Here is a 26,565-nt window from a genome sequence, read left to right as displayed (position 1 = left end):
AGTAAGCCTGAAACTATGCTAGATTACCATCTGCCCAAACGCTGAAATTATTGTGAAATTCTGCCTAGCAGGAAACTGGCCGTTAGCTTTCCTCCCTTGTTATTCTTTCATATATTGCTGGGAGATACTTGGAGTTCACTCGAAATGTCTCATATTGTTTAACTGGAAGAAATCTAGCAATGAGGGAATAGCTGCAGCTGTTCAGGATTTTGTTTTACTCAGAGGTGTTTCTTTCCCATCCACAAACTGAGGGACAAATGATCAGTATATGTTATTTCTTTCTGCTTTGGCATACAAGCTGTTTAAGGCTGAAGAACTGGATTATGAACATTTAAAAACAAAGCTGGTGTGAGTTTCCCAGAGATTTTGGGACTGTACTCTAAACATGGCAGGATTAAGTTAGGGGGAAAAAAAAAATCTCAATTATTTTAACAATATGCTGTATTTTCCCCCTAGCCAGGGCAGCCTTGGTAATTCCTCTATGTAGGCCTAAAGAGAGTCACACCTGTAGGATTTGTGTCCATCTAAGGAATTGAAATTTGTCCTACCCATGCTCTGCCAACCAAGCATGACTCAGCTCTCAACTAGAAACAAGATTAGCTTGAGCTAATAGCCTTTAGATTTGTCTGCAGGGTACTAGTTCAGGAGCTTTATACGTGTGATTCTGTGCCTTTGAAGTCAAAATGTCTGCAGCTAATATGGAAAGGCACAGATCCAATCTTAAGGGTCTGGTTCAACTTGAAAATCAGCTGAACAGGGATACCTGATTGTCCAAAATTCAATGGTATGTCCCAGACTAAAAGTAAACCTATTTAAGTCTTGTCTGCTGAAGCATTTGGGCATTCTCTTCAGTAATGTGAAAATGCTCTTCTTTAGTGCAGAGGACTAGGAACTTCTTAAAAAGAAAAGCTTTTTATTTTAAACCCCATTCTGCCTGAATCTCTATCAACTAAGAGGTCGATGAGGCTACTTACAGCAAACATTAAGAAATACTTAGTTGATCTAAACAGGTTCATGAACTCGGGGTTTCTGATGAGCTTGTTTTTGAAAAGAAACACACATTAGAAAGGGAAAAGGTCTTAAAATAATTGCTTACTATAGCTGCTAAACTGATCTGTCAGGGGCATTTTACTTCAAGACAGGTGAGGGTGACTCAGACTGTTCTGCAGGCTTAGGAAAACCTGGGAATCACTGTGATGCCCGAGGTGGCAAGAATCAGTGATAACAGACTCACACACGATAACGCCCTACCAAAGGATTGTTTGAAATGACACATGAGCTGCTTTTGGGGAAAGAAAAAAGGAGTACTCTGAGCACAGTGATTATTCTGAGGTATGGGATAATTTCCTCAAAAGCAGCAGTGGGAGCTGCTGCCACTGAGGATGTATCAGCTCACAGAGATACAAAGCTGACTGTTAGTTTGTAAGACTGATTCTGTTTTTTGAGTTCCCACGAGGCCCAAATAGCAGACTTGCAACTGCATTCAGGAGTCCTGCACCAGCTGCAGATCCTCCACCTGGCTGCAGTGGGGTTTGGAGGTAATCACACTCTGGCCACCACGGGCAGGTGCCAACACGCAGCTGGAACTGTGACAGTTTGACTATCCCAGCACCTGAGGTGATCGGCAGTGACTCATAGGAAGGCTCCCATGGGGAACAGCAATTCTCCCATCACTACAAATGAGCCAGTGCTTATGCACTTTTTTGGATCGGGGCCAGAGAGGAACTTGTACTCTCACAGGCTATAAATCTGTTGGTGGGAGTAGACAGGACAGGTGTGGGAAAGCTGCAGTCTGCGTTCCAAGCATGTAACCCTTTAGAATTAAATTATTTCTTCAAAAACAAAGGAGTTCAAGAGTTCAGCCTTCACACAACATATGCTGCCATGCACAATGTATAATCTTTAAATCTCAGCAGTGAGACAATCACAACTGCAAAGCTTCTCCATTTCAAAGAGTAGCCACTTCTACTTTAAACAGTAGCTCAACATCAACTAGCTTCAGACACTGAAGCTAACTTTATCCCTAAGAGAAGTCAGAACATTTGCCTTCATCTGCAGTTCCTCTGGCTGGCCCGAGGCTTGATTTGCCTGACAGATTTTACACTGCTGATATGATAACCACAAATCTCAGCAGGCAAAAATCTTGACCACAATGACCTCATGTTGACTTCAGTAGCACCTGGATCTCACCCAGCACATAAACCTATGTCAGTGCACATTAGATGGGAACTTCTGGACAGACATCCCAGGAGATGCCAAGTCTTCTAGACCACAGAGGATCAGGGTGGCATTCTTCTACCTTCTTCCAAGGACAGGCTTCAAACTCCCCTAGGATGGCAGATTGCTTTGTCACCCAAGTCCATTTATAGATTAATATCCCTGGCAGTGCCCTTAAGTTGTTATTATGACACCCCTTCTCTGCCTGACTTGGATGTAAGGAATCCCCCTTCCACTTCAAACCACTGTGATCCACTGGTGAAAGAACTCAGAGCTGTTTTAATAGGCCTGGTGATGACACCCACACTGCCATGGTGGGAGCAGTTAACACCATGGCTTGAGGTGTCTTCTGTGCCCTCAGAGAAGATTCTTCATTCCCCTGTGACCTAGAGAAACATGCTGTGATAAACTCAACCATCCTTTTTACAAGGGACATCACACAATTTTTAGCAGGTGGATACTTTCCACCAGCTGTTTCCATTTCTGGTCTGGAAATGGATACTCGAAGATAAAATGCTTTCAGTCCTACTACTCCAAGCTATCTGATTCCTTTCTGTTCTATGTTTCACAGTCTGAACATACACTTTCCGAGTGTCTTTTCACCATATCCAAGACATTCTGGGACACAAATACTGCTCTTCTTAACAGAACCACTGGTTTATCACAGGTTGGAATGGCAACACTTTGCTTGGCACAGCTCTTCTGGACTGAGCATTTGGCAGTGCACTGAAAACCAGACTGAAAAGTCAGAGCCACATGCACTCCAGTACCCCCTAAATAAACAGTGCTGATAGCCGAGTTATTCCAAATCGGACAGAACTGAAAAATGAAGCAAGACTGGGTTTATGTTTCTGTGGTCAGATGCACGTCAGGATTCTGCAAGTTTATTAAGGTTTTGAGAAATGATAACACAGACCTTAAACTTCCTTTTAGCAAGGGTTACCTTATGTCATCTCAGATTCCACAATGGGCAGGAAATATCTACAATGCAGTTCCTTTTCACTGATTTGTCTCAATTTTAGCTAGCTGGAAGTTCCAGTCCACCAGAAAGTGGAACCTGCCTGTTCTTCACAGCCTCCTATCATTACGGTCATCTCTCATTGTATTCCAATGCTGACAAAATTAAGACAACTCTTTAGGCTCACCTGACAATTCAATCCCACTGCCCACTTCTTTTCTTCTCTGAAACTAACTTTAACGGATATTGTGGTCCTCCAGCTGGACTCACATTCAGGTCAGCAAAAGTAATATATGGAGTATATGAAATTTTTAGCATAGTCAGTTCTCCTGAGCTTCACATTAAGAACTTTCATGTTTCTCACATGAGACATCAAACAACACCCAACCTTTGGTTACTACTAATGCGTAAATCACAGACGCTGTCTACTTAAAGAAAATTTTTCGGCATTTAATTAACAGTCTTCCGAAACACCAAGTACAGTCACCTCTTTGAATTTCTTACGGTAAGTCTGAAGATTTGGCTCAAGGGATAGAGGAAGTTCAACAAAACCAATTATTGAATTTGATTTTGAGAAGTGTCCCAATTCAAACTGAAATATCAATTAGTGATGGAATTTTAATGTTGCTTCTGGCAGGATCTGTGATATAACAGTGATTTTAGAGTAATTTCCTGAGCAATTTCCTTCTGAAGACTAGTCTATTTCCTGAACTTCATGACCACATAATGGGATTTGTCAACAACAAAATCACAAACAATGATTGTTCGCAAGGCATGCTCTGGTCAGAGGTTGTGTTTGGTGAAGAAATGCTGTCAGGAAATACCGTGTCTGTGTTAGCCATGCACACATAGATGCCGTGCTAACACAGGCAATCCTCTTACTACATGGCTACAACTGAGTTGCATGTCTCATACAGGAATTTTATCAGATTTATTCTCGCAGCACAGAATGGCAAAAACTTTTTAAATTCACCTACCTTGAAAAATCTCCCTTTGCCTCCTGTAAAACAAGGAAGAAAAATTAAAAATATATAATTAAAAATAGCAAAAAAAAGAGAAGAAAAGGCTGTTCAAGATTTTCCATTTGCAAAATTCATTTAGCAGCAATTTCCTGTTGTAATTGATTCCTCATGTATTTTTTGGAACCGGTATCTAATGTCAAGTGCCATGATACAGTGAGTTGGGCAGATTAACATACAAAGGATCTAACACAGGGCCAGATGATTCTTCATTCTGCTGTGAATACCTAAGATGCTACAGGAAATAATGCCAGTAAATAAGAAATTTTGGGTCAATGTGGATGCTACATTACTAGAAGATCTCTGAAGTCTCAGTGGCTTTGCAGACTCTGAGACTGCAACTCACCTGCCTTTTTTACAAGTATTCTGACCATTTTCTAGTACGTAGACTTTCAAAAAGCTTGCTCACTGTCAGCTTTCAAGGGGATGCAAGACACAGGTTTCTCTAACTCCTTGCTGGGTGTCTGGGGTTGTCCTTACTTGTACACTTAGATACTTCTATTTATTACCATCACAGCCCAATGTTAAAGGGTTGGATAATGTTCCACTACAGTAGTTAGATCAGTCTTATTGCATAGCTGGAGAACCCCCAAAATCTGGTGAGTGCCCTCCGCAACAGATTTAGCATACATTTTGCATTTTTCTTTTTCCATAGACAATATGCCTTTCATATGATTCATGCTAAAGCACCTCATTTGCCACCAGCTACACAGAAAGCACTGTGCAAGAATGTAATTTGTGAATGAGGGAGTTTCCACTGCCAAAAGGACTGGGCTTTGTATTCAGGTCTTTTGTCTTTACGTCCATTAATCTACCCGCAAAACCTGCCAGCCCACATCCAGTGGTGTTTCAGTCCTGAGGCGGGGGTAAAGTTCAGAGCTCTGGTGGTACTTTAATTTGTTCTGGTAATAAAACAATTTGAAATAGGGCTGCAGACTAAATCACTTGAGTTCTGACAGACCTTTACTATCTTTCCATTTCCCTCTGAGTGAACTGAAGGGCAGACAAGCACTTCTCTGGTTCATAGGAAGGAGTCCTTGAGCATGTAATGATTATGGTTCAACACAGAGCAAAGCACAAAGGATATGCCCTGGCCTGCATGGGTGTGAGCATACTGAATTTAAAAAACAATTTTGTAGGGTACATTCTTCATAATTCAGTGCTTTGACCTAAATGCTGCAGTGAGAAGAACAAAATGCAGTATTATCCCTTTTGTTTTGCTTGGATCCTGTCACAAACACAGGTTGTAGTAGTTTCTGGTTACAGACAGCAAAGGTGTGGCTTGTTTTGACTTAAGTTACACATCAAACTACTACAGGAATAAGCGTAACATCCTGTGTTTGTGGCAAGAAACAATCCCAGCAACAAGAGTTACAGTGGCAGCTCTGGGTCTGGCTGTACAATTACTAAGCACTAAGTTATTCACTAGGATGAGCAGACAATAGATTCATAACCCCACTGCTGCTCCTCACAATGAGCCCGTTGTTTGATGTGTATTCCCCCAACAGCCAATACGTGATTTCTATAATGTGCTGCTAATTGAGTCCTCCATCCTGACTCTCTCGCTCCCATTTTTGTTACATAAAATGATTTTAATGAAGGTTCAAATCCCTACACATTAATTGCTTCTTTAACATGGCAAGTGCTCTAGAAGTGCAGCGCATTGTTATTTATTAGTGCAGTCTGATGAGCTGGTTTGTTTGCTCGCATGGCTCCTCATAGCTTCATGGCTGATGGGAAAAAAATTAAAACTAGACAGTAAGAGAGGGGAACAAGGATCATGTGACAATTATGTCTGATCTGCTCCCACAGTCATGCTTCCAAAAAGAGAACTTTCACAAAATCCAGCTCCGCTACCCTGAAAAGGTTCCTTTCTGGGAACCTGACATTTACCAAACACTTCTTGGTCATTTGCCCTTTGACCCTTTTCCCTCTTCCTGAAGAGTGGAACTCTGAAAGACACCATTTCAGAAAGTCTTTAAACCATTCTGCCCATGTTGGAGAATACAGACAGTTGCATGTGTAGAAGCTTATGTAGCTCATCAGATGACCAAGCCCCATTGGGAAAACAAATGCAAGTAAAGTCACTGGTGGAAAAACCCATTGCATACGGATTTCACCTAGGAATTTGCATTCATTACTTAGATTTTCTTTGGCTGTACATCATACCCCAGAGTCTTGGATATCTGTGCTGGTGCAAACATAACACTTTTCTGCATGCAAAATATTGAGCAGTAGTATCTGCTCCCTGAGTGGGGAGGTCTAGTTTGAGAGCCTTCTGTACCCATTTTGGCAGAAACAATGAAAACTGTGCAAAGACATCTTTTTCCTGCAACTGGGGGGAACCCCTACACTTCCATAGAGCCATTGCGGATTTGGAAAATCAAAAGATTTAATGCAGCATGAGGAAGCACCAAGCGAGAGAAGGCGGGTGCTTACCTGCAAGATGTATGCAGCCAGTTCAAACACCACTTCACTGTCAACCTCAATGAGTTCCTTGAAAGGTGAAGAAAACAAGAAAGAAAAAGAGAGTTGAGCTACTGTAAGAAGGACATACATCTCCTCCTGACTACTGCATGGTGAGGCATGCAGTGCCAGTTTTCTCCCTTGGCTAGGCTTCAAAGTATTCCCTGTGCTCCTGAAGACAAAAGGAGGAGAGAACCTGCCCACTCAGATATGGACAAAGCCAAATATTTGATGTAATGCGTTGGTTAATGAAGCATAACTGGATGTGGCATGAAGGGATTCCCGGGGGAGGAGTGAGGAGAAGGCAGGTGGAAGGGGAAGGATGAGGGTAAATTTTATTTTCATGTGTGATTTAGTGAAAGGCAGTCTAGGATATAGATATTTTTTGCCCCGAGATGTGACCATGCTTCAAGGGAACACAGCCTTGTCCTTGACTCACAGAAGGAAGGAATGAGAATTTGTCTTTGACACACTGAGGTGGCGTCAAAGCCCCCCCTAGGCTTCTCTGGCCCCTGCAAAAGGTAAACTCACAGGAAAATGAACCACATTTGCTCTTGTAGGATTTGAGCTCTGGTTTTGGCCTTTTCATCCCCAAGAGCACTGGGGCTGGTTTGAGAATGAACTTTGACAGCAAGTGTTTTGGTAGATCTTCCCTGCTCCATTTTATAGGATCCTGCCACTGATGAAATCAATCTTCGAGAGTTCTACTTAGAAAACATGGTCACATGTAGGACACTGATGGTCCCAAAAGATCCTCTCAGGATTCTTCTGCTGTGCCTGAGACAGCATTTACAGACCCAAGGGGTCCAGGCACTGCTCTGTCTGAATGTATGCAGTCCAAGCATAAAAGATACTTGAAATGGGAGGCACGATCATTACTCTGGAGGCCGAGTGTGCTATTCCTGACTCTCTGGTCTCTGCTGGGGAAGCTAGTGGGCTTTTACTGAGATACTGCTTAGTTCTCTATTCTGCAACTAGAACTCCTACATTGTCTCCTATGGACATGGCCCAGTAAACTGGGTCATTGTTCAGCTCATTCCTGTGGTGGTTTTTCTGTTGTATTTATTTAAGCTGCTGTTTTTAATATTTTACTTCATCTGGCAAGAAATGAGTGATCTAAATATAGATCACTGCTGTGATCCATGCTCCAGCCAAGTCATGGCCACACCTCATTTACAAGCCACAATTGCTGCATTGGCTTGTCTCTGGCAAAATCAAAAACAAAGGGAGCAAAACACAGGATAAGATCCAGGTGTCCTTGGCTTTCACTAGTGCCAGCTTTATAAAATAAGTTCGCCTCTTTCATAACAACTTCTTGGGGAGTGAAGAGCAGCTCTGCTAGGGGTGATAAACACGCCTTTCCCGTCTCAGCTGAACTGCCTGAGTCACGCAGGCACCTGCACTGACGACGAGCCTGTGCCAAGAGAAGCGGCTGGTGCAAGAGGCTGATTCAGCTGCAGGCAGGGCCGGGCTGGGGCTGTCAGGCACATCCCGTAGCAAGGGGCAATGCAGAGTAGAACCAGAGCACCTGGTCTTCCTCCTGTCTGGAAGCACCAGGCATGGCACAGACAAACCAGCCCATGCAACCACGTGTTGATGCTATGGCAAGTCTATACCGGCAGGTGAAGCAGGCCAGAGCCCGTTCTCTGGCCCCAAGGGTACATGGGGTGCAGTACAGCTCATAACTAAACACTTACCCTCCCTCCCCCAGTCCCAGATGGGGTTTCCATCAGTGTGTTGCCTACTGGGAACAGGTGTGAATCCTTGATCAGTGCCAAAGCAATGCCTGGGACAGAGCTAGTTGGCACAGGCCAAAACCCATGCCAGAACGTGCAGGTAATTAAACAGCCTGTCTGATCAAGGGACAGTGCCTGATGCCAAGCCCTGTCTGCTTTGGTAGTACAAATGTGGCTTGGCCTTTCTGTGCACCAGTGTCTTCTTGTGGTGCTGTGCAAGGGTTTGGGTGTGTGGGTTCACAGATGCCTCACTACTCAACAGGGTTGGTGAGTGTGGGTGGTGGGCACAGCCAGAGGAGCACAGAGCCCAACACAAGGTCAGCTGGAAACCCAGTGACCAGCTGCCCCAAATGAGGCCTCAGTTTTATTCTTTCCCACCTTGAGCAGCCCTGTGCAAAGGGATGCTTGAGGGTATGTGTCTGGACAATCAACAGAAGAAGGTCTGAGGGTGCTAGCACAGTGTTAGAAACTACACTTATTTCATATACATATGGTCTTTCTGGGCTGCAGGGGAGTCAGGGCTGGAGGTACCCATGGGAAGTCCAACAAGGAAACTTTTGCTTCAACAAGGATGCTCTCAAGGTTTGGCAGCATGCGACATCACGTGCTAGCTACAGGAATGACAAGCACTGGCTGTGCTTAGACACTGAGTTCCCCACAACGCTACATTAAGAGGAATCCGCCAGGCTGGGTGCTTGCCCTGAGTCTTAGCAGACACTTTGCACCCAACTTTCAAATTCAGTGCCTTTTTTAATGGCACAGCATGGCTTACAGTGGCTGGAAGTCAAATGGGGAAGGATCTGCATGGGAGATTGGGGCTTCAGCAGGACTATTTTTGGATAGAGACACAGCTTGAATGTGCAAAGTAATGGTTTCAGGAAAGGTCAGACTAAAATAGACCAACCTAGGGACTTTGTTTTCTTTTGTTCCTCTCTTCTTATTATTAAGCTTTCTCCAGAAAAAGAACAACAGTGTAAGCTTTTCCTGGCAGTACTTCAAAAAGGAACTTTCCCCAGAAACCAAAACGTGATGCTCACTAAGTTTGCTGCTGGAGAGGGCTGACTAAGCACATCTAATTGCAGCCTTGCCGGAGAGCAAAGCACTGCACAGTTCAGCTCAGCAGCCCTGCCTCGTTCCTCGGCACTGAAAAAATAAAAGGAATTTTCTGGATTCTGCCCTGCATTTTAGAAGATACAAAGTTAGTCCCTGCATTTTAGGACATACAGATGTCAAGTGATGCTACAGATTTGGTGTAATCTACTTGGCTTAGCAGGTCACAAACGTGCTGAGGGCTGTGGGATGGTGGAACAATTGCTCCCTGACTACATCTGTCTTTTCCTACCACTTCCTCTCTAGCAGATGGAGGTGAGTCACAGGAATGGCCTCTGCCAGCACAGAGGGAGGTAGGAGGGATCCTCCCAGGGAATCCCAGCTGCTGACAAACCTCTCCCAGTCCCAGACATCCAGCCCACCTGGCCGAGTCTGCACATTGCCAATCTCCACCTCAGTGTGGTCTGGGGCTGGTTGATTTTCTGGATCTTTCCATGAACAGCTGGCTTGTGGCATGAGAGGGATCAGATTCATGGCTCTGCTGTGGGCATTCCTCCAAGCGGAGGCTGTGCCAGGATGCCCTTATCTCTGGCACAGAGAGTACCTTGCAAGGAGCTGCTCTGAGCTGCAGTGCCAGGGACAGCAGCCTGGTCTTTCAGGAGTGTACCCGGGAGGGCAATTTCTCATACAAAAACATTTCTCAGTGCATGGCTTGTTCCTGTACAAGGTGATCTTTGGTGCATATCCACAGATACCTTTACCCCACTCGCACATAAACCCATTCCCACAAACCTGAGGTCACTTGGCTTGTTCAGCCTGGAGAAGAGGCTAAGGGGAGACCTCATGGTGATCTGCAACATCCTCCGGAGGGGAAATGGAGGGACAGGCACTGAACTCTTCTCTGGTGAACAGTGACATGCCGGGGGAATGACATGAAACTGACACAGGGGCGGTTTAGGTAGGATATCAGGAGGAGGTTCTTCACCCGCAGGGTGGTTGGACACTGGAACAGGCTCCCCAGGGAAGTGCTCACAGCACTGAGCCCGACAGAGTTCAATATGCGTTTGGACAACACTCTCAGGCACATGGTGGGATTCTCGGGGTTTATGTGTGCAGAGCCAAGAGCTGGACTCGACGATCCTTGCGGGTCCCTTCCAACTGAGGACATTCCATCTTTCCCACTCTCCCCCCTCACACACACCGCTCCCCCGTTCCCGAAGATGGCGCCCGCGCCACACTGCCGCCCTCTGCGGGCGGGAAACCCTCACGACAGCCACTCGGCCCAGAGCGCGTTTTCAGCCCAAAACCGGACATTTCCTTCTAAATACAAGCCCGTTTATAATTTTAGCAGTGCAGATTGCCTCCTGCCAGCCACAAGAGTTACTTCCAGGGCTGTTTTACCTCAGAACCACTCTCTGACAGGAAAGCTGCTGCCAAGTGTGGGGGCAGCTGGAGACAGAGGAGTGCAGGAATGTGAGAGGAGGAAGAGGAGAAGGTTGTATCTGGAAGTCCAGGTGTGACCAGTGTAAATTTTGGGGCAGGAAATGCAGATCCAGGTGTCTCAGCCCACTCCGGTGCCACCCAGACCTCTCTAAGTCCTCACCTTGTAGATGCAGGACTTGGCGTTCAAGAAAAACAGCTCGATGGTGGCATTGTCCTTCAGATAGGAGATGCTTTCAATGTAGAACCTGAAAGGGAAAGAAAGAGGGGTTAGACACAAGAGGGAACTAGGACAAAACATGGAAATGCACTTACTAAATGAAAAATGTGGTCAATGGAGTCATGATGAGTGTACTAAAAATGAACTTTCTTCGCTTATAGCAGACTGAGGTGGTGAAGGAGGCTCGTGCAAACTCCAGGACATGATCAGTCACCACCACCCCACCCATACCAAAGGAACTGGATCATCAAGTGGGTGATTTAGGTTCTAAATAATCCTTTGTTTTGTTTTTAGACTTAAAATAAACCTTTATCCTGTTTTCTTGTAAGCTTCACCTTTGATCGCCATCACATTTTCACCATCAGCCTTTCTTCATCACTCCTTTACCCATCACAACCATTTCTGGGCTGTTAACCTCCATCTTGTAAAATATTCATCTACAGAAATGCATTTCTGGCTCCCTTCCCTGTGCCCTTCAGCTCTGCATAAAGCAAATTTTATAAAGGGTTCTTTACATATTATATCTATGGTCTCACAGTAAGGCAGTAGTTACTAACCTTGCACAGTTTACCAGTACCATGAATAACAATGCTAGGGATGACAGGGAATGATCATGATATAATTTTTTTGAGCTGAAGTGACTTCTAGGAACTCAGGAGAAAGCTCAAACCCTCCGTGTCAGAAAAACCCACTCATTTGCATTGGCTGATTGCCCCAAATATTTGCAATTATGTTGAAAGCCCATGATATGTATGAATTTATTCAGTACTCCATGTCCTGCCTGCTCTGAAGGTCTGATGTTTTGGCAATGAACTCTGCAAGAGCTTTGTGAGAATTGCCTCCTGCCCTTAATTCTGTCCTGTGATCTTTTTTGTGAAAAAATGCTCAGGATACTGTCAGTGTTAATGACTGATAATTCCATACAGGTATGTTGTGTGTTCCTGTAGTAACACAGAAAGCCTAGATGATAAAGGTGAATTTTGCATTTACTTAGTGTTTTAGGTGAGGAAAAATAAATAGATCTCTCTGCTGATGCTGTTTTGTAGTGATCTTTAAGTTGCAGTGCAGTGACAGCAATGTTCCTTACATAAATTCCAGTGCTATCGTACCTTGTCAGAAGCAATTAGAATAGGGAAGGTGCCAGGCAAATGATGTCTGCATCAGGGACTTTTAAAAACCGAATTCCTTAGAAATCTGGGTTGACATGTGGGGTCCAGTTACAGAGAAACCCCACTCCCTGACCCTGCTGTCTGGGACCCTCCTGAGGTTTCACACAAGTATGGAAGGGATTGTCCACACCCAGCTATTTGCAGAGTCCAGGGCCTTAAATGTAACCTTCTTAGGGGCAAAGGTCGAAGCTTTGTAGCGCTCCTAAGTGTCTTCTGAAGGCTCTTCAAAACACTTTATTTCTTGACAGGCAGAACCAACTCCCTGCTTACTAGAGTAAGAGAAACATTTTGTTCATCTGCTGAAGGGCTCCTATCTCTATTACCCTTCCTTCTACCCCTTCAGAAGAGAAATAAAAATAAAACCTGAATAAAATAAAATTTAAAAAAACCCAAGAAAACGCCAACAACCAATCAAACCCTCAAAACCCCAAAACATTTGAATGTAGTGATGATGAAGCACAAAAAGATTAAACTTTTTCTTTTTTTTTTCTGGTTTTCAGTGTTTCACCTCTTGTTCTCAAAATGGCCTCCTTTTTTTTTTTTTTTTTCCTTCTCCTTTTTTAAAATAAAAATATACTTGGCTTTAGGAATGTGAAAAATGATGCATTAAAAGATCTTCTTACTAGATCTGCTCTCTGAGTGAAGCTGGCTTCCCATCTGCTGAATTCATGGAGAATAATGGTAATTTTACACATTCTGTGGTTCTTGAACAACCTTCTCTTCTTATCACTACTACCACCGATGGTCTCCAAGTTATGATGGTAGGTTTTCTTATTCCAAGGTCAGAAGAAAACAGGAACATTTTTTTCCATTTTGAATCCCAGTGGAGGTTAGCCAAAAAGCTTTTTGTTTCACCAGATCAAACGAGACTGTTCTCGTCATCACTAGAGGGCAATATTGCATTTCTTAAGGCTACAGGGAGCTTTCCCAAGGCTTTCCGCATGGACATAGATCGTTTTCTGTACAAAATTAAGTCTCTGGGAGCACAGAGACTGAACATGGTACTTCATCTCACAAAGAAAACCCAATTCTCAAATGATCTCCTCAGCGGAGAGTGAGCTGGGGAGCTACTGGGTCTCACACACGCACCCAGACAAATGTGAAACGTGCACCAGGAGATTGGTGCTACTTAAAAGAAAATAGACTTGCAAAGGGAACTCTTGTGGGATTTTCTGTGTAGCAAGCTCAGAAAACCCGACCTGGAGTAGACTACCCTGAATTCACAGTTGGTGCTGTAACAACAAAAAGGGAAGGGAAAGACCTTTTTTTTTTTGCACTGATGACAAATTTCTGTCAAATCTCCTGTTTCCATCTTTTACAAGCACAGTGAAGGAAACCACACTTCACAATGACACCCGTCAATGACTAAGGAGGCAGGCAGGGGCATCCAGCTGCTAAGGCAATGAACCAAGCACAAAAATCTGGGTTAAGTTCCCAACTCAGACACAGGTTTCCTTTGTGACCTTCATAAAATCATTTAGCTGCTTGGGCTGTTGTGCCGTGCTTAGAAAATACCCTTCCCTCCTCTGCCTCCCTCTGTCTGTTTTGCCTGTTAAGCTTAGAAGCCTTTCAAGGCGTGTTTCGAGATCATCAGTTTTGAGAGGCAGTTCTCAGATTTCTGTTGAGGACTCCTCAGAGAGCAGCATTCCTCATGTGGTGTGAAGCTGATGTGTCCAGGATATAATGGATAGGTTGGACAGAGAAACAGGCAATGTGTCCAAGAACTCTGCTCCACTACCTGCATCTTTTGCAATACACTCAGCAAATAGTTTTGCCTCCAGCAGCTCCTACAAGAGGTTCCTTGATAGCCAGCAACTGTGCCTGTGAGAAATTAGCTGTCTACAGGAAGGGAGAACACCCCATGAGACTTGGTGAGTGTAAAAACCAAAGGAATAATTTTAGAGAAAATTTAAAAGATCAGCCAATGTTCATCTATTTCAGCATTCCTCCTGCCTCCCCACCCCCAGTAACTTGTAATTCATCAAATACATTTTCTAAGCATTAATTAAATAGACCAGTGAATATTATGCTGGGTAATGAACACAAAGTGCCTATCTTGGCTGCTCCCTCTCAGCAGCAGAGAAAAAATAACGAGTACTGCAGAAGGTGTCTTGGAAGACTTCAGAAGCTGCTGCCTCAAACGTTTAATGCTTTTTAGCTGTGAGGACATGTCTCATACTGATCAGATTGCTCTCTATTAAGTGTTGGTTAACTGACAACATTCTCTGAGACAGCTCAGCCCCCTCATGCTGTGATGAATGGCAATTCCCATCATAACCAGCCAAGCACGGGCTCACAGTGGTGCTTGTGGAAACTCCTGATTGTTGGGTGAGGGGAAACTGATACTAGCACAATTTTTCCCTTGCATTATATACAGGCCCACTCACCTCTGACTCATGGCTCAGAGAAATGCCCAACTGGGTCTTGGACTCACCAGTTTGATTAATGGTTTGTCAGGAGATGGAGAATCCCTGACTGCTGCTGCTGGTCTCATCTGTGAACCCAAGTGTGTGTGTGTGTGCAGATGGGCAAATTTAGCAGTGTTGGGAAGGTGTTTGAACACTAGTGTTCTATCCTTGCAGTGGGAACAGAAGAACTCAGGACTGCCAAACACCTGAGCTGGTGGGGTGCTTGTATGAACAGTGAGAGAAAAAATGAGCAGCACTCCTGATCTCCATACACCAAAAGAAACTGTCGAATACAAAATGTTTAGCATTGCCTCTCACACTCAGCCCTAGACATATCCTGTCAGCCTGAACTTGGCCATCTATCACCTAGCAGGGACCAGGCTCTCAGCAGCTGAGTTGCTGACTGGGCAGATAGACTGTCACAGCATTTGAGAGCACAAGTCCACGTGTTTACTTCCAAGCAGAACCTGCCAAACGGTAAAAATATTTCACTGTGGTCTTCAACACAATGGTAGTTCAAAACATGACCACAGCAAATGGATGTCTTGTCTACTTCAGGTGTCTGTCTTTCCCAGGGCAGTGATATCATCCTCCTTCTTGTGAAGTTTGAGGCTGGTGGGAGCCACCTAGTCCACAAGACTTCTATCCGCATCTTTCCCAGCTGGCTAACTCTGATCTGGTTGGGATGCAGGACAGAGCTGTCAGCAGAGTGCAGTGACCCTGTCGATGGACTACCCCTTATTTTGTTATTACAAAGCAATGGGTAAAGGAGAACACCCCTTTTCTGCCTCATCCATCCTGGGGTCTGGCTCATTATCCCTCACTATGTCATTCAGAACCTCAGAGGATAATTTGAAAAATATGAGGCCATTTGCTAACTGGCAAAAGAAAAATCGCATGCGTTGGTATAATGGATTTAAATGCAGATGTCATTATGTCCAGTGTCTCATGCTAAATGAGTATTCTGAGTGGCACAGGCTGCACAGCTCCTTTTATGTTCCAGCCCTGTTTGCTAATAGTCACGGGTGCACACTTTTATTTGCTGACACTTAAAAGCAGACAATGCTCATGCTAAATAGCTGGCCTGTTAAGTGATCAGTGAGGAATGAAAATCAGCTAAAAAAGCTCCATTTACCGCCCCTTCTGCATTCATTTTGCTTTGGATTCCATGTCTTGTCCCCTGTGTCTGTGCTGTGCCCACCTTCTCCAGCACCTGGGATTGGTATGCAGGGGACAGGAGGCAGCAAGAGAGATGTGTGTCAACTTTTACCTCATTGCAAGGGAAGCCATAAAACTGGAGGTGAATTTGATTCCAGAAATACAGGGAATTGCAGCTAACAAAATAAAAAGCTGTGGATATTATTTAACCCAAGCCTGTGCCCTCTCTCTTTCTCACCAGCTGCGCTACACTATGAAGTTGCCTGCATCGTTACCTACTGTCAATCCATTTTTCCCAGTGTTTCTAAGATCTTGGCCTATTGAATCCCTGGAAAACCATGTGCTTTGGGGATATTTGCTCATTCCTACACCTCATCTTCTCCATGTACAAAACACTTAGGGGTCTGCTTCGGAATATATAGAGACCAACTCTCTTCATCTCTTCCAGGCTGTATATCCTGGGAGTCTTTGCAAGCTACAAAGTGCTCCAGTATCAATGTAGAGAAGGGGAGGAATCAATGTGGTAGAGAAGGTACATTCCTCCCTCATATTTGGTTACAGCATCAAGCAAAGGCACTGACCTGAGTATAGTGAGTCCTCTGCCCCCTCCCCACATGGGGAACCTGGCCAGCCCAAGCTATAAAAGGAGCAACCCAGCTCAACATAGTCTGTAAATTGCTCCACCACTGCAATGTCCCCTGGAGCTTAGCTTGGCTTGCAAAAGAAGTGCATCTTTGTACAAAAAGATGTGTCAATTTTTGTACAAAAGCTGTTGCAGCTCCTCTTGGCTTGGAGTGATGTGATTATCTGTTCCAAGTCTGATGTGAGAGCAGTGACCATATCGCAGCAGCACACTGCCTTCCTCCTCTTTTCCCTCAGTCACCAAGGGAATTTGCCCCTCAATCTCCTGAGCATCAGCACAGCCCTTTTCTGCTCTTTGGTCATTGCCAAGAGTCACATCTTGGCTAGTGGAGGTAACTCTCTGGGTGCACTGTATTACATAACATCATCTCTCAGAACATCGCTTATATAAGGATTTTGGACCATTTTAGGACTAGAAATCCCTCCAGTTGTTCCATGTGTTGTCAGCAGCACATGAAGGTATGATTTGTGTGTCAAAACTGGCATGAGGATCACTTACTCACTGACTCAGCCTTTGATCAATGCCACGATGATGGGACCCCTCATAGTGCACCTTCCTGTTGCTGCACTGATGGCAGCACATCACACCCACTGGTGTAAGGTGCGAACACACACATTGCAGTGAAAACAATGTCTGCATGACTTTGACCCAGTCAGAGAATCCGTGTGTAGGCACTGACACAGCTATCGCATCTTGATCCAAATTAGGTACAAATCCTACACTGACAGCATCCATCATTTCTTCATGGTACCTATCATGCAGTCTAAGCACTTCCCAAAATTAGACAAGACAATGCTGCCAACATCAACACATTCAAAATGTGGCCCAAACCAACAAATTTTCAGAATGCCACTTTTTCTGCCCCCTCGGGTGGCTGAATGGAGAGGAAAAACAACTTAGCCCCTTCTCTCAACACAGCTCACTTATACAAATATATTCCTAGTTAAGCAGAAAACAGAAATGATATTATGGGACTCAAGAGCCAGACTGCTATTAAGATGTGTGTGTAATGGATAGCTTAGCTCAGAGCTGTGTGCTAAGTAGCAGAGCCCCATTAGTTCCCTTCCTCAAGCAAAGGTCGGTTTTCACACAAGTAAATCTTCCGACTGGACAGAAGTTTCTCATATCTCTAAAGAGACTCTGAGGAGCACAGCCTCCCCACAGGCAATTTATTACACCTTCCCCCGGCTGAACAGAGCAGGGGGCCACCCTGGGAAGGCTGCAATAAATTGTCTGCAGGGAGCCTTGTCTTCCAGCACAAACAAGGTCTGAGCGGCTGTATTTATACACTGCGGCTGGCTGGGAGGTGGGGGTTTGCAGGGCTGCCGGCTTTTGGGATCTTCCCGCTTAGCATACACACAGCTGGTGCACACCAACCAGCAAAAAACATGCTGTGCAAAGAGATCTGGGCTATGGCACAGACTTTATAGACAGAGCAGCTTACAGGAGCCCCTGAAAGCAGCTTGGTTGGACTGGGTTGATTATGTGGGTTTAATATTCTGGTTTTTTGCTATTGTTTCTACAGCATCCCACAGCAGTGCATGGAGACATAGAGCGATAATGTAAGCAGGAGATGGCTCTTTGTCTCCCCTAATATGCAGCACGAATTCCCTGGTACAGGGAGTTTCTGGCTCAGTACTGGTACTGGCAGTGGGTGAGGGAGACGGCGCAGCTGGAAGGAGATCTGGGAAGAGACAGCTAGCCATGAGAATGTCGATGGAGCATCCCAAGGTGCTGAAACATCTCAGGGTGGTTCCCTGAGCTCTCCTGGGATGATCAAGCTCCATGGCAAACTGGGGTCGGGTGCTGCCCTGCTTGCAGTGCAGAGGGATCTGCACAGGACCAAGGAAGAGGAGAGGAGCAGTTAGGAGAAGAGTTAGCGTCTCCTGGGTGCTAACAGGTGTAACAAAGCTTGGGTGAGAGCAAATTCTACCACTTCTCTCCCTCTCCCTGACTGCAAATTTGATGTATTTAATAATCTGTTTGTGCATTTCCCCCAGTCCCTGTAAACCCCAGTCTCACACCATGGGGCAGAAAGAGGGCTGTCTTCTCCTTCTCCCTTCTCAGAGGGGAGAGACAGGAGCTGGTGATTTCCTCATTCCCTGCCTGGACCAAAGCGTTGGAACATCACGTACCCTCCTCTGGTGGAGAAAGCTGTGAATGGAGAAACACAGCCCATTTTGTGCGAGACAAAAAATTGCTCAGGTTAATTTCATGTGGTTCTATTCAGTTCTTCCTGGCATGGCAGGCTTCTGTCATCACAACCCCTAATCTGATTTCTTGGAGAGAAGCCAAGCTGAGTAGCTGTGAGTGGCATACACAGCCATGGTGTGCTGGGATTGCCACGTGAGTCAGCTGGGGAAGTTGGGAACAGGATGCGCTGAATCTGCACCTCATAAGTGTCTCTGGCCCATGTGTGAGGCAGCAATGCATTTCAGTAACAAGTTCTAAGGTCCATCTAGCCCTATGAAGAATCACTGTCTCCCTTCCAGGGTCAACTGTTTTCAAATGGTGTCTGGCTTCTTTCACTGTTAGCATTACCTGTATTAATGGAATACAGGTTTAAAGATGGCTATAAAGAAGGGCTGAAGGACTAAAATAGCAGAAGGCCTCATTAACAGCTGAAATCTGGTCCAATTCCATTTAAGTAGCCAAGTGAAACCTTGTAGATAGGAAATGCTTCGTCAACCCTTGCTGTACCAACCTGCTTGAAATAATAATTTTAAATTGACAGATTGCCCTTGATGGGACAGAGGGATGCATCAGGTGGAAATGTCTGCATCTGAGCAGGGGTCTGAGGTCAGAGAAGAGACACAGGTATTTTAGTGTGCAACTTGTTGAATTCCAAAGCACTCATCTCAAATAAGTCAGATGAATTGTCCCTGAAAGGTGCCTATTTCTTTCCAGTGGCTATACAGGGAGACTGCACTAATTAGCCGTGATATAGTGCTGTCTGCCAGGTAAAGACCTCAGCTCTGGTGTGGTGAATCTCATCTCAGACTGCCCACCTGGCCCAGATCTGGACGACCACCAGTGCACACAGAGCTACTTTCCTTCAGGTTAAGGGGAGAAAAGACACTCATGAGCTTTGCACTCTGTGTTTCAGTGCCAGTCTCTTATTTAGGGCCACTTTGTTCTGTAGTAACTGTGGTAACCTGGCAAAATGTCTGGCCTCAATATTGAGAGTCCTGAGCCCCCACAGCTCCCATGCTGACTTCAGCCTAGCCAGTATGTATGAACACATGCCAGATGTTGCTGAACACAGGCATTCCTTTGTGGGAATACTGCCAGCCCATAGATACAAACTCTGCCCCACAGTGTATTTGAATATTGAGGATTTATTTCACATTTTGTTCCATGCCTTTCTGAAAGAAAAGCCTTTCCATATGAGACATAGTCTGATTTAGTGTGACGACTTCTGCAGTGAGTTGTCACTGTTTAGCTGGTAGAGTTACCCTGAGAACAAATATATTCATTCCTGGGAAAAGATCCACCAGTGGAGTGAATTTTATTTGCTAAGCTTGTTCATATAAATTAACAGCATGACAAACATACAGAAGATAAAGAGATCAGACCCATGCTGGTGGTTCCTTTGCTAAGGATTGCTAATCTCACACGGCCATTGTTTGAGGATGAGAACTCACCACAGAGCCTGGCCAACTTTGCTTTCCATGAATAAACAGTGTGTCTGTGCTCTGGTTCTCTCTCACCTCAAAGCTTTATACAAAAGGAGTAACTTTGCCTTCCTTCTGTTTGTATGAGTCCAAGCAAAATGCTTCTTTCCCTGCCGAAAGGGTGTACCTGTATCTGAACCCCTGCAATCTGTTTACCTCCTCTGCTGCCCAGGTCTCCATACTGTACTTAGGTTCCTGCACTTTACCCCAAAGCTTGTGGTGGGAGGTACATTTTCTCTGTTCTCTTCTGGCCTCAAAACACCTCTGTAAAATCAACTAATCAGGCAATCCCTCCTTTCTTCATCCCTATCCTTTGCCTCTTCTGGACTTCAGTGGTGACTCTCATCTGACTTGTAAACTCTTTAAGGCAGGGAATTAGTTTCACCATCCAGGCAAGCTAATTCTAAGATGAGAATTAATATCACTCCCATTCTGTTGCTAGATGTGCCTCCTCCCCTGCAAGACAGACAACACTCCCTCTCACTTTCATGTGTGGCTTTAGAGCTATGTAAACAGATATTAGCAGTCTTATAAAATAATATTGCACAATAGCCATGGGGCAGTTCACAGCTGCCCAAGAGTTCTGATTGTTTCCTAGATTCCTATGCTGTTCTCAGTGGAAATCTGCCATTGAAGCACTAGATGACAACCTGAAGACAGGCAGGCTTTAGTAGCTATGTAAATGTACAATGGAAGAAGCAATTTCTTACAAACCAATGCTAAAAACATCCTTCTAAAATCCTCCTCCTTTGACACAGTGCTGTGAAATTTTTGGTCTTTGATAACAGAAGAGAGTAAAGACACTGGAGATCAGTGTTCAACAATGTCAAACCCCAAGGAAATGTGTGTCAAAAGACAAAGCTTCAACAGTGCTGCAGAGATTTTAAAAAGGGAGGAGAATTTCACACTGCTAAGCTTGTGAAACTTCCTATTTTCGGCACGGTTCTTTCAAGAAGCCTTTCTTAAGAAGGCAGGCTTCCCTTTAAATGTACTTTTAGAGCAGGTTAAAATCTGTGGCATCTTTGGTGGGCATGCTGCCTTTCAAAATTGCTGCAGGAACGTTGAGGGTAAAAACCATTTGATGGTCACATTAAAGGTGAAAATGTTTTCACTGTAGGTTCTCCGCTTCACAAACTACCCTTTACTTTTCTTGCCTGAGGCTTCATCTCTTCAGTAGTTATGCAGTGTGACTGAATTGTACATTTACTTCGGCTAGAGGGAAAAACCCCACACAATTACTAAATCCCAATGCAGTAAACAGAGTTCTGTGTCATGAGCATCTGGCACATCCAGTCACTTGTATTACTTGTATCTCCCCAGTAAGGACCCCCAGCATCAAACTAAGCTTTGTCAGCTGCAATGGGAGAGGTAATGCAAGAAGGTACCTGCAACCACAGGCAAGCCTTTACCAGTGATACAGTAGGTGTTATGGGCACCCAGTCCCTTAAAAATTAACACATTTGTGATTAGGTATGGTACAGCACTAATTATCTCTGCTTTCTGCCTGGTGGAAGCAGGGGCGAGGGAGCATTCTGTTTGTAGTATGTTTACGAATGGCTCTGCAAGCTGCTGCACACCCCCAGATTATGAAAATAAACCCCTGTCTATGGGTGGGTCTTTTTATGACCTTTCCTTCAGCCCTTGCTTTAGTTCCCAAGCCAGCACTGAAACCACTGGGTAACAGATATGTGGGGCTTTCCAGCTTCAGCCATCTGACTGGAGCTGGTGTCTTCAATCGCTTTCTGCTCGGATCGGATTTAAGGATGGACATGGGAACTCCTTATGTGCTGGGAAACTTTTTCAACTTCTGCCAGCATCTGACACCCACAAGGGAAATAAGCACTAGAAAAGGCATGGTGAGTTAATGCCTGTTCTTAACTCTTGAGGCATCTGCCTCCCAGTCCAATCCAAATCCTAACTCAGTGTGACAATCCACTCACTACTGCCACCAATAGGAGTATAAGCCCAGAGTCAGTCTGGTTTTCACATACGCAGATACTGAATGCTGAGTTTTTCCCTACGGATTACGATTCCAGAACAGGAGGGGTCACTCATTCACTAACTGTTATATGGATCTGTATCCTAGGATGTCTCTTGGCTAGGATCCTGCTAGAATGACTGGTCTCCACTGTGCTGCCAACTTTCATAAAACAATACAGATGGCAATATTTATGCTTGTTGAGTGGTCTTTGAAATGAATATGAGAGTGGCTCAGTAGCACTGGCTTTCACACATCTTACAGTTCCACTCCTAAGCCCGGCACTTAGCTCTTGCTCACTCAGAGCTTTTCCTGCTTTCCATGGAATCCCTGTCTTAGCACAGACTCCTCAGTTTGGTACCTGGACAAGATATTTGGTAACTGACTCACCGTGTTCTTAATGAGCATCAACAGCTCTAAGCACAGATGGATCTGGACCTCACATGCTGGAGATGCTCAGCTCAAGATCTACCCGTACAGTTTGAAGCACCCAAAGTGTTGACTAAATTCTTCTCTTGGGAGATATCAGACTAATTCTGGACTCACAGGGCTTTGTGCAGTCTTGATGTGTCCTAAGATATATACATCATTAAATATGGGGACATAACAGAACAAAGAATCTCTTCTCATAAAAAGTCTGCCTTGTAATGGAAGTTAAAAGAATGACAACCACTGTGCGGAGTAAAAAAAGCTTCTCAGGGGAAGAAACTCAAAAGTAGGTCTTCATTTTTTGTGGATACTATGGAATGAATGAGAGTGATGTCAGATGTAATATAACACTGGCGTAGAAAGCCTAACAGAAAAAGACACAGTTACGCTGCACTGGCTTGATCTAGACATGAGCTATCCATTAAAAGTAAGTCAAAACCCTCAACTTAATTTTGTACATATGCCATCCCAGCCCCTGGCCTCTCTCTGGGCATTTCAAAGCTGCAGGAGCAAATTTGTCTTCTCAGAAAATATCTCCCTTGGAGGCAAAGGCACTGTGTGCACAAGAGCACTGGCAGCTTCCAGCAGCTTCCAAACACTAACAGCTCCTTGTAAAAATCCCAGATGAAGTTTGAAGCTCCCAAACCGCTATAATCTTCATTAAAATTTTTATAGTCCAGTCCAGCCATGTAGAAACCAACTGGCTGCCATAAAATGCCATCATTTGCTATTTGTGGGTAATTCACTGTAGCGCTGAGTTCAGAAGGTGAATACGACAGAGCTGTACAGGGATTAATTCGGTCCCTGACAGAATGCACACTGTGGGCACAATCCAGAGGAAACTGATGGCTCACCAGTGAGGAAGCGAGTGTTTTCCCTGCAGGTTGCTGGCTGAAGTGGGTTATCTTGGCAGAAAGAGGGCTTTGTTCTGCCACCCTACCCAGCTTGGACTTTCCAGCTCAAAGTCCACAAGTAGAAGTGTAAATACGTAACATCTGATCTCGCCCTCATACAACATTTCCCTGTGGACAACTGTGGGTGTTGGTGTGGCTACTACTTGTTTACACTTGTGTGAGAAGAGTTTGCAAAGCCAAAGACCTCAAAAGAAACCTCTGTGGAAGTGTTTGTTTGCCCACAGGTGTTTCTGAGAAACTGACAGCCTCACTTTCTGGCCTCCAGGAAACAGGCTGTCCATAGCTGTATGCCATGGGAAGGGTTTGCCATCAGGCACTTACCTGACACAAAAGTACAGAACAACTGGTCCTGACTTTTTGGGGAAGTCATGTTCCAGCACCCGGCGGTCCAGCTGAAGCCAGTTCAAGTGTCCCCTGGCAAGAGAAGAGACAGTTTAGAGCCTGGCACCAAAGAGGTTTCTCACTCCTCACAGCAATGAGGTCTGACGTGTTACAAAATGTGAACCAAAATGTGTGCTATTTGCCCTGGACTATTGCATGATATTTGAAAAACACACAATAAATGTTTGAGGAGCAGAGGCGATATCATCCTGGCAGTGTTTCAGTCTGGGAATCGAACTGCTAAAGTTCAATCTGTCAGGGTGAAAGCTGGCAGCACTGAGCAATCAGGACAGCCCAAAATGTTATAAGCTTCACCTTTTTATTACAGGCCCCTGGAGCAGTTGTATCATTAAAAGTCTGTCAAGATTTTCATTAGAAATCCTTATGGTTAAGAGTTTCCATGATGCCTACAGTATATCACTCAAGGCTAAACCTGACTCTACAGCCTCAGACAGTTTATTTACCACCCACATGCCTGCAATAGCCTCTCTATGTTTGCCCAGCCCTCGTTTTTCCTTCTTCAGAGAGCTCTTGAAAAACAGCTGCTCCATGAAGCGTTCCAGCTCCAATTACCACATGCTGCTTTTCTTTTGCCTAGATGGTACCTGTCACTGTTATTTTCTCCTATAATTTATCCATTCACGCCTTGCTGCTGGAAGCTTTCCTGGGCAGAAGTTCTGTTCTTTGTCACATTCCCCGCATTGTACAGAACTGTATGTGCGTGAGAGGTACTTTATAAATACCATTATTTGCATTACAGGGGCATCTTGATGCCTTTTCCTGGTCTTAAAATCAAGAGTCAAACACGGTTGGAAGGGAAAAAGGGATTTTACCTTGGTACTTATTTTAAGGATCCTTAGGTGCATATGTCCAGGTCGAATGCACTGAAATGCACGCCACAGTGCACATCCCCAAAAGATCTGGTATAACATTATAGGTCTTACTAATTAGCATATCTATCAAAAATTCCCCAATGAGAGGCTTGAATAAGCCCCCCTCCCCAAGGAACCTTCCCCTGGATGGTTCTATCTTAGTTTACAGAATGTGCTCTGGAGAGGACCTTGGGGTCTGGGGCACACTAACCTCTACCTACAAAGCTTCTAAAATGTTTAGTCTCCTGGCTGAACAAACAAGTCCAAGAATGTAGGCAAAAAGCACTAAGAATACAGAAGTTGTAAAAAGGTATAACAGGGGTATAAAAGAAAAGGCAAAAATTCATGATGGCATCATCTCGCTCCCCAGCTGAGATAAAGGCCCTGTTAAATTAGGCATTGTGGAAATACCTAGGGTGACATTCAGGCCCCACTGAAGCTGGCCAGAATTTTGCCATTGCCTTCAGTGATGCTAGGGTTGCATGCTGTGAGCTCTTGGCTGTTGATTTCAGTCTGACCAGATTTCACCCAGAGGGAGGGGCAGCCCTTGCCTTCAGTACTCTGCTGTCTAGACAAGCAAGGGGAAAGAGAATTGAAATGATTTGGGGGAGAATCTTGCAGCAAATAAAGCAGGAAATGGAACTCAGAGGTCCTGAGCTTTATTCCAGTGCCTATTCACCAGCTCATTCTAATCCTCAAGAATAATTCTTCATTCCACTGAAAATGAAAAAAAGGCAAAAAAAAAGAGCCTGCTTTAAAAAAACCCCCATTAAATAACTTCTAGAATTGCCACAAGCCTTAGCAATGTACCCTGTGTACAGCAAACACACTAAGCTTTCACAAGGGTTTGCATGTGCATGATCTTTGGGCAACTGAGAAGCCCCTTCGGAACGTAAGCAATGACATCCCTGTAGCAATTTAACTGGATTTACAGCTCCCCCACTCCATGTTTCCTAGAAAAATAAATGAAAGGGAAAGTAGCACTTTCAGGAGGCTTTGGATTGCCTGGGTTCAATGGGAATTTCTGTACATGGAGGTGCAGAAGAGGATGGGCAGCTCAGGGACCTTCCTGCCCAGGCAGCTCTGGGCTGCCCTGGAGACCTGATGGAACATTGTGTATGCTCACCTGAGCACAGCAAGCTGCTTTGAACCAAGGGATTCAAAATTACTGGTGAGCTCCACTCATCGCTCTCATGGGTTCGGGATCAGAACATTTAGAAAGAAACTCTCCTCGAATTTTGCCATATAGAAGTCAGGAATTCAATTTAAGCAGCCTTTGCATCTGTTTAGCATTACTTAGAAGTACTAAGTCTCAGCTAGGTACAAGTGAAACATGTGGAGTCAGGGAGTTTTCAGACTCATCCTGGACATCTTTTGGTGTACAAAAGGATCAAAGCCTATTTTATCCCCTGCTCTAGACACCCATGTTTCTCTCCAAGACATTTTAGCTTTCAGACAGTTAGTTTTTTCTCTAGAAAAAGTTTTTAAATAATTTTTTTCTCTGTTTTTTACACTTGAGGTAAAGGGCAGCCTATACTCTGTAGTAGGAGCACAGACTTGCTGTCAGTGTGGCTATTGGAAAGGGGTGATATAATGCAGATTTTCAAGCCAAACTAGTCACTTCTCATGTCTCCATTACAGTACAGGGGCTGACGGCAAGTCTGCCCAGCCTTGGACAGTGCTGGGATCAGGGTGAGGATGGCCTTGTTAACTTGTCTGGATGTAGGGACTAACTGGTCTTGCTCTGGGCAGGATGCAGAGCCGGGCATGCAGCACAGTGGAGGGGGGTTTCCTTCCATCATTTCTGCTGCTGGCATGCTAGTATGGGATCCC

The 26,565-nt window shown here is 44.7% G+C and overlaps 1 protein-coding gene across 9 annotated transcripts in view; it reads right to left on the bottom strand.

Moving 5' to 3' along the window:
- Positions 1-26,565, bottom strand: part of FRMD4A (FERM domain containing 4A) — a 358,272-nt gene that overhangs the window by 65,493 nt on the left and 266,214 nt on the right. For all 9 annotated transcript variants that reach the window (XM_032107903.1, XM_032107901.1, XM_032107904.1 and 6 more), the window contains 4 exons: positions 23,801-23,893; positions 11,050-11,134; positions 6,634-6,690; positions 4,153-4,175 (listed from right to left, as the gene is read on the bottom strand). In XM_032107903.1, coding sequence (XP_031963794.1) covers positions 4,153-4,175; positions 6,634-6,690; positions 11,050-11,134; positions 23,801-23,893 — 258 coding nt within the window. The remainder of the gene's footprint in view (positions 1-4,152; positions 4,176-6,633; positions 6,691-11,049; positions 11,135-23,800; positions 23,894-26,565) is intronic.

This window comes from Corvus moneduloides, chromosome 4, assembly GCF_009650955.1.
Source record: "Corvus moneduloides isolate bCorMon1 chromosome 4, bCorMon1.pri, whole genome shotgun sequence".
Classification (NCBI taxonomy): domain Eukaryota; kingdom Metazoa; phylum Chordata; class Aves; order Passeriformes; family Corvidae; genus Corvus; species Corvus moneduloides.
This window is presented reverse-complemented; position numbering and strand designations above follow the sequence as displayed.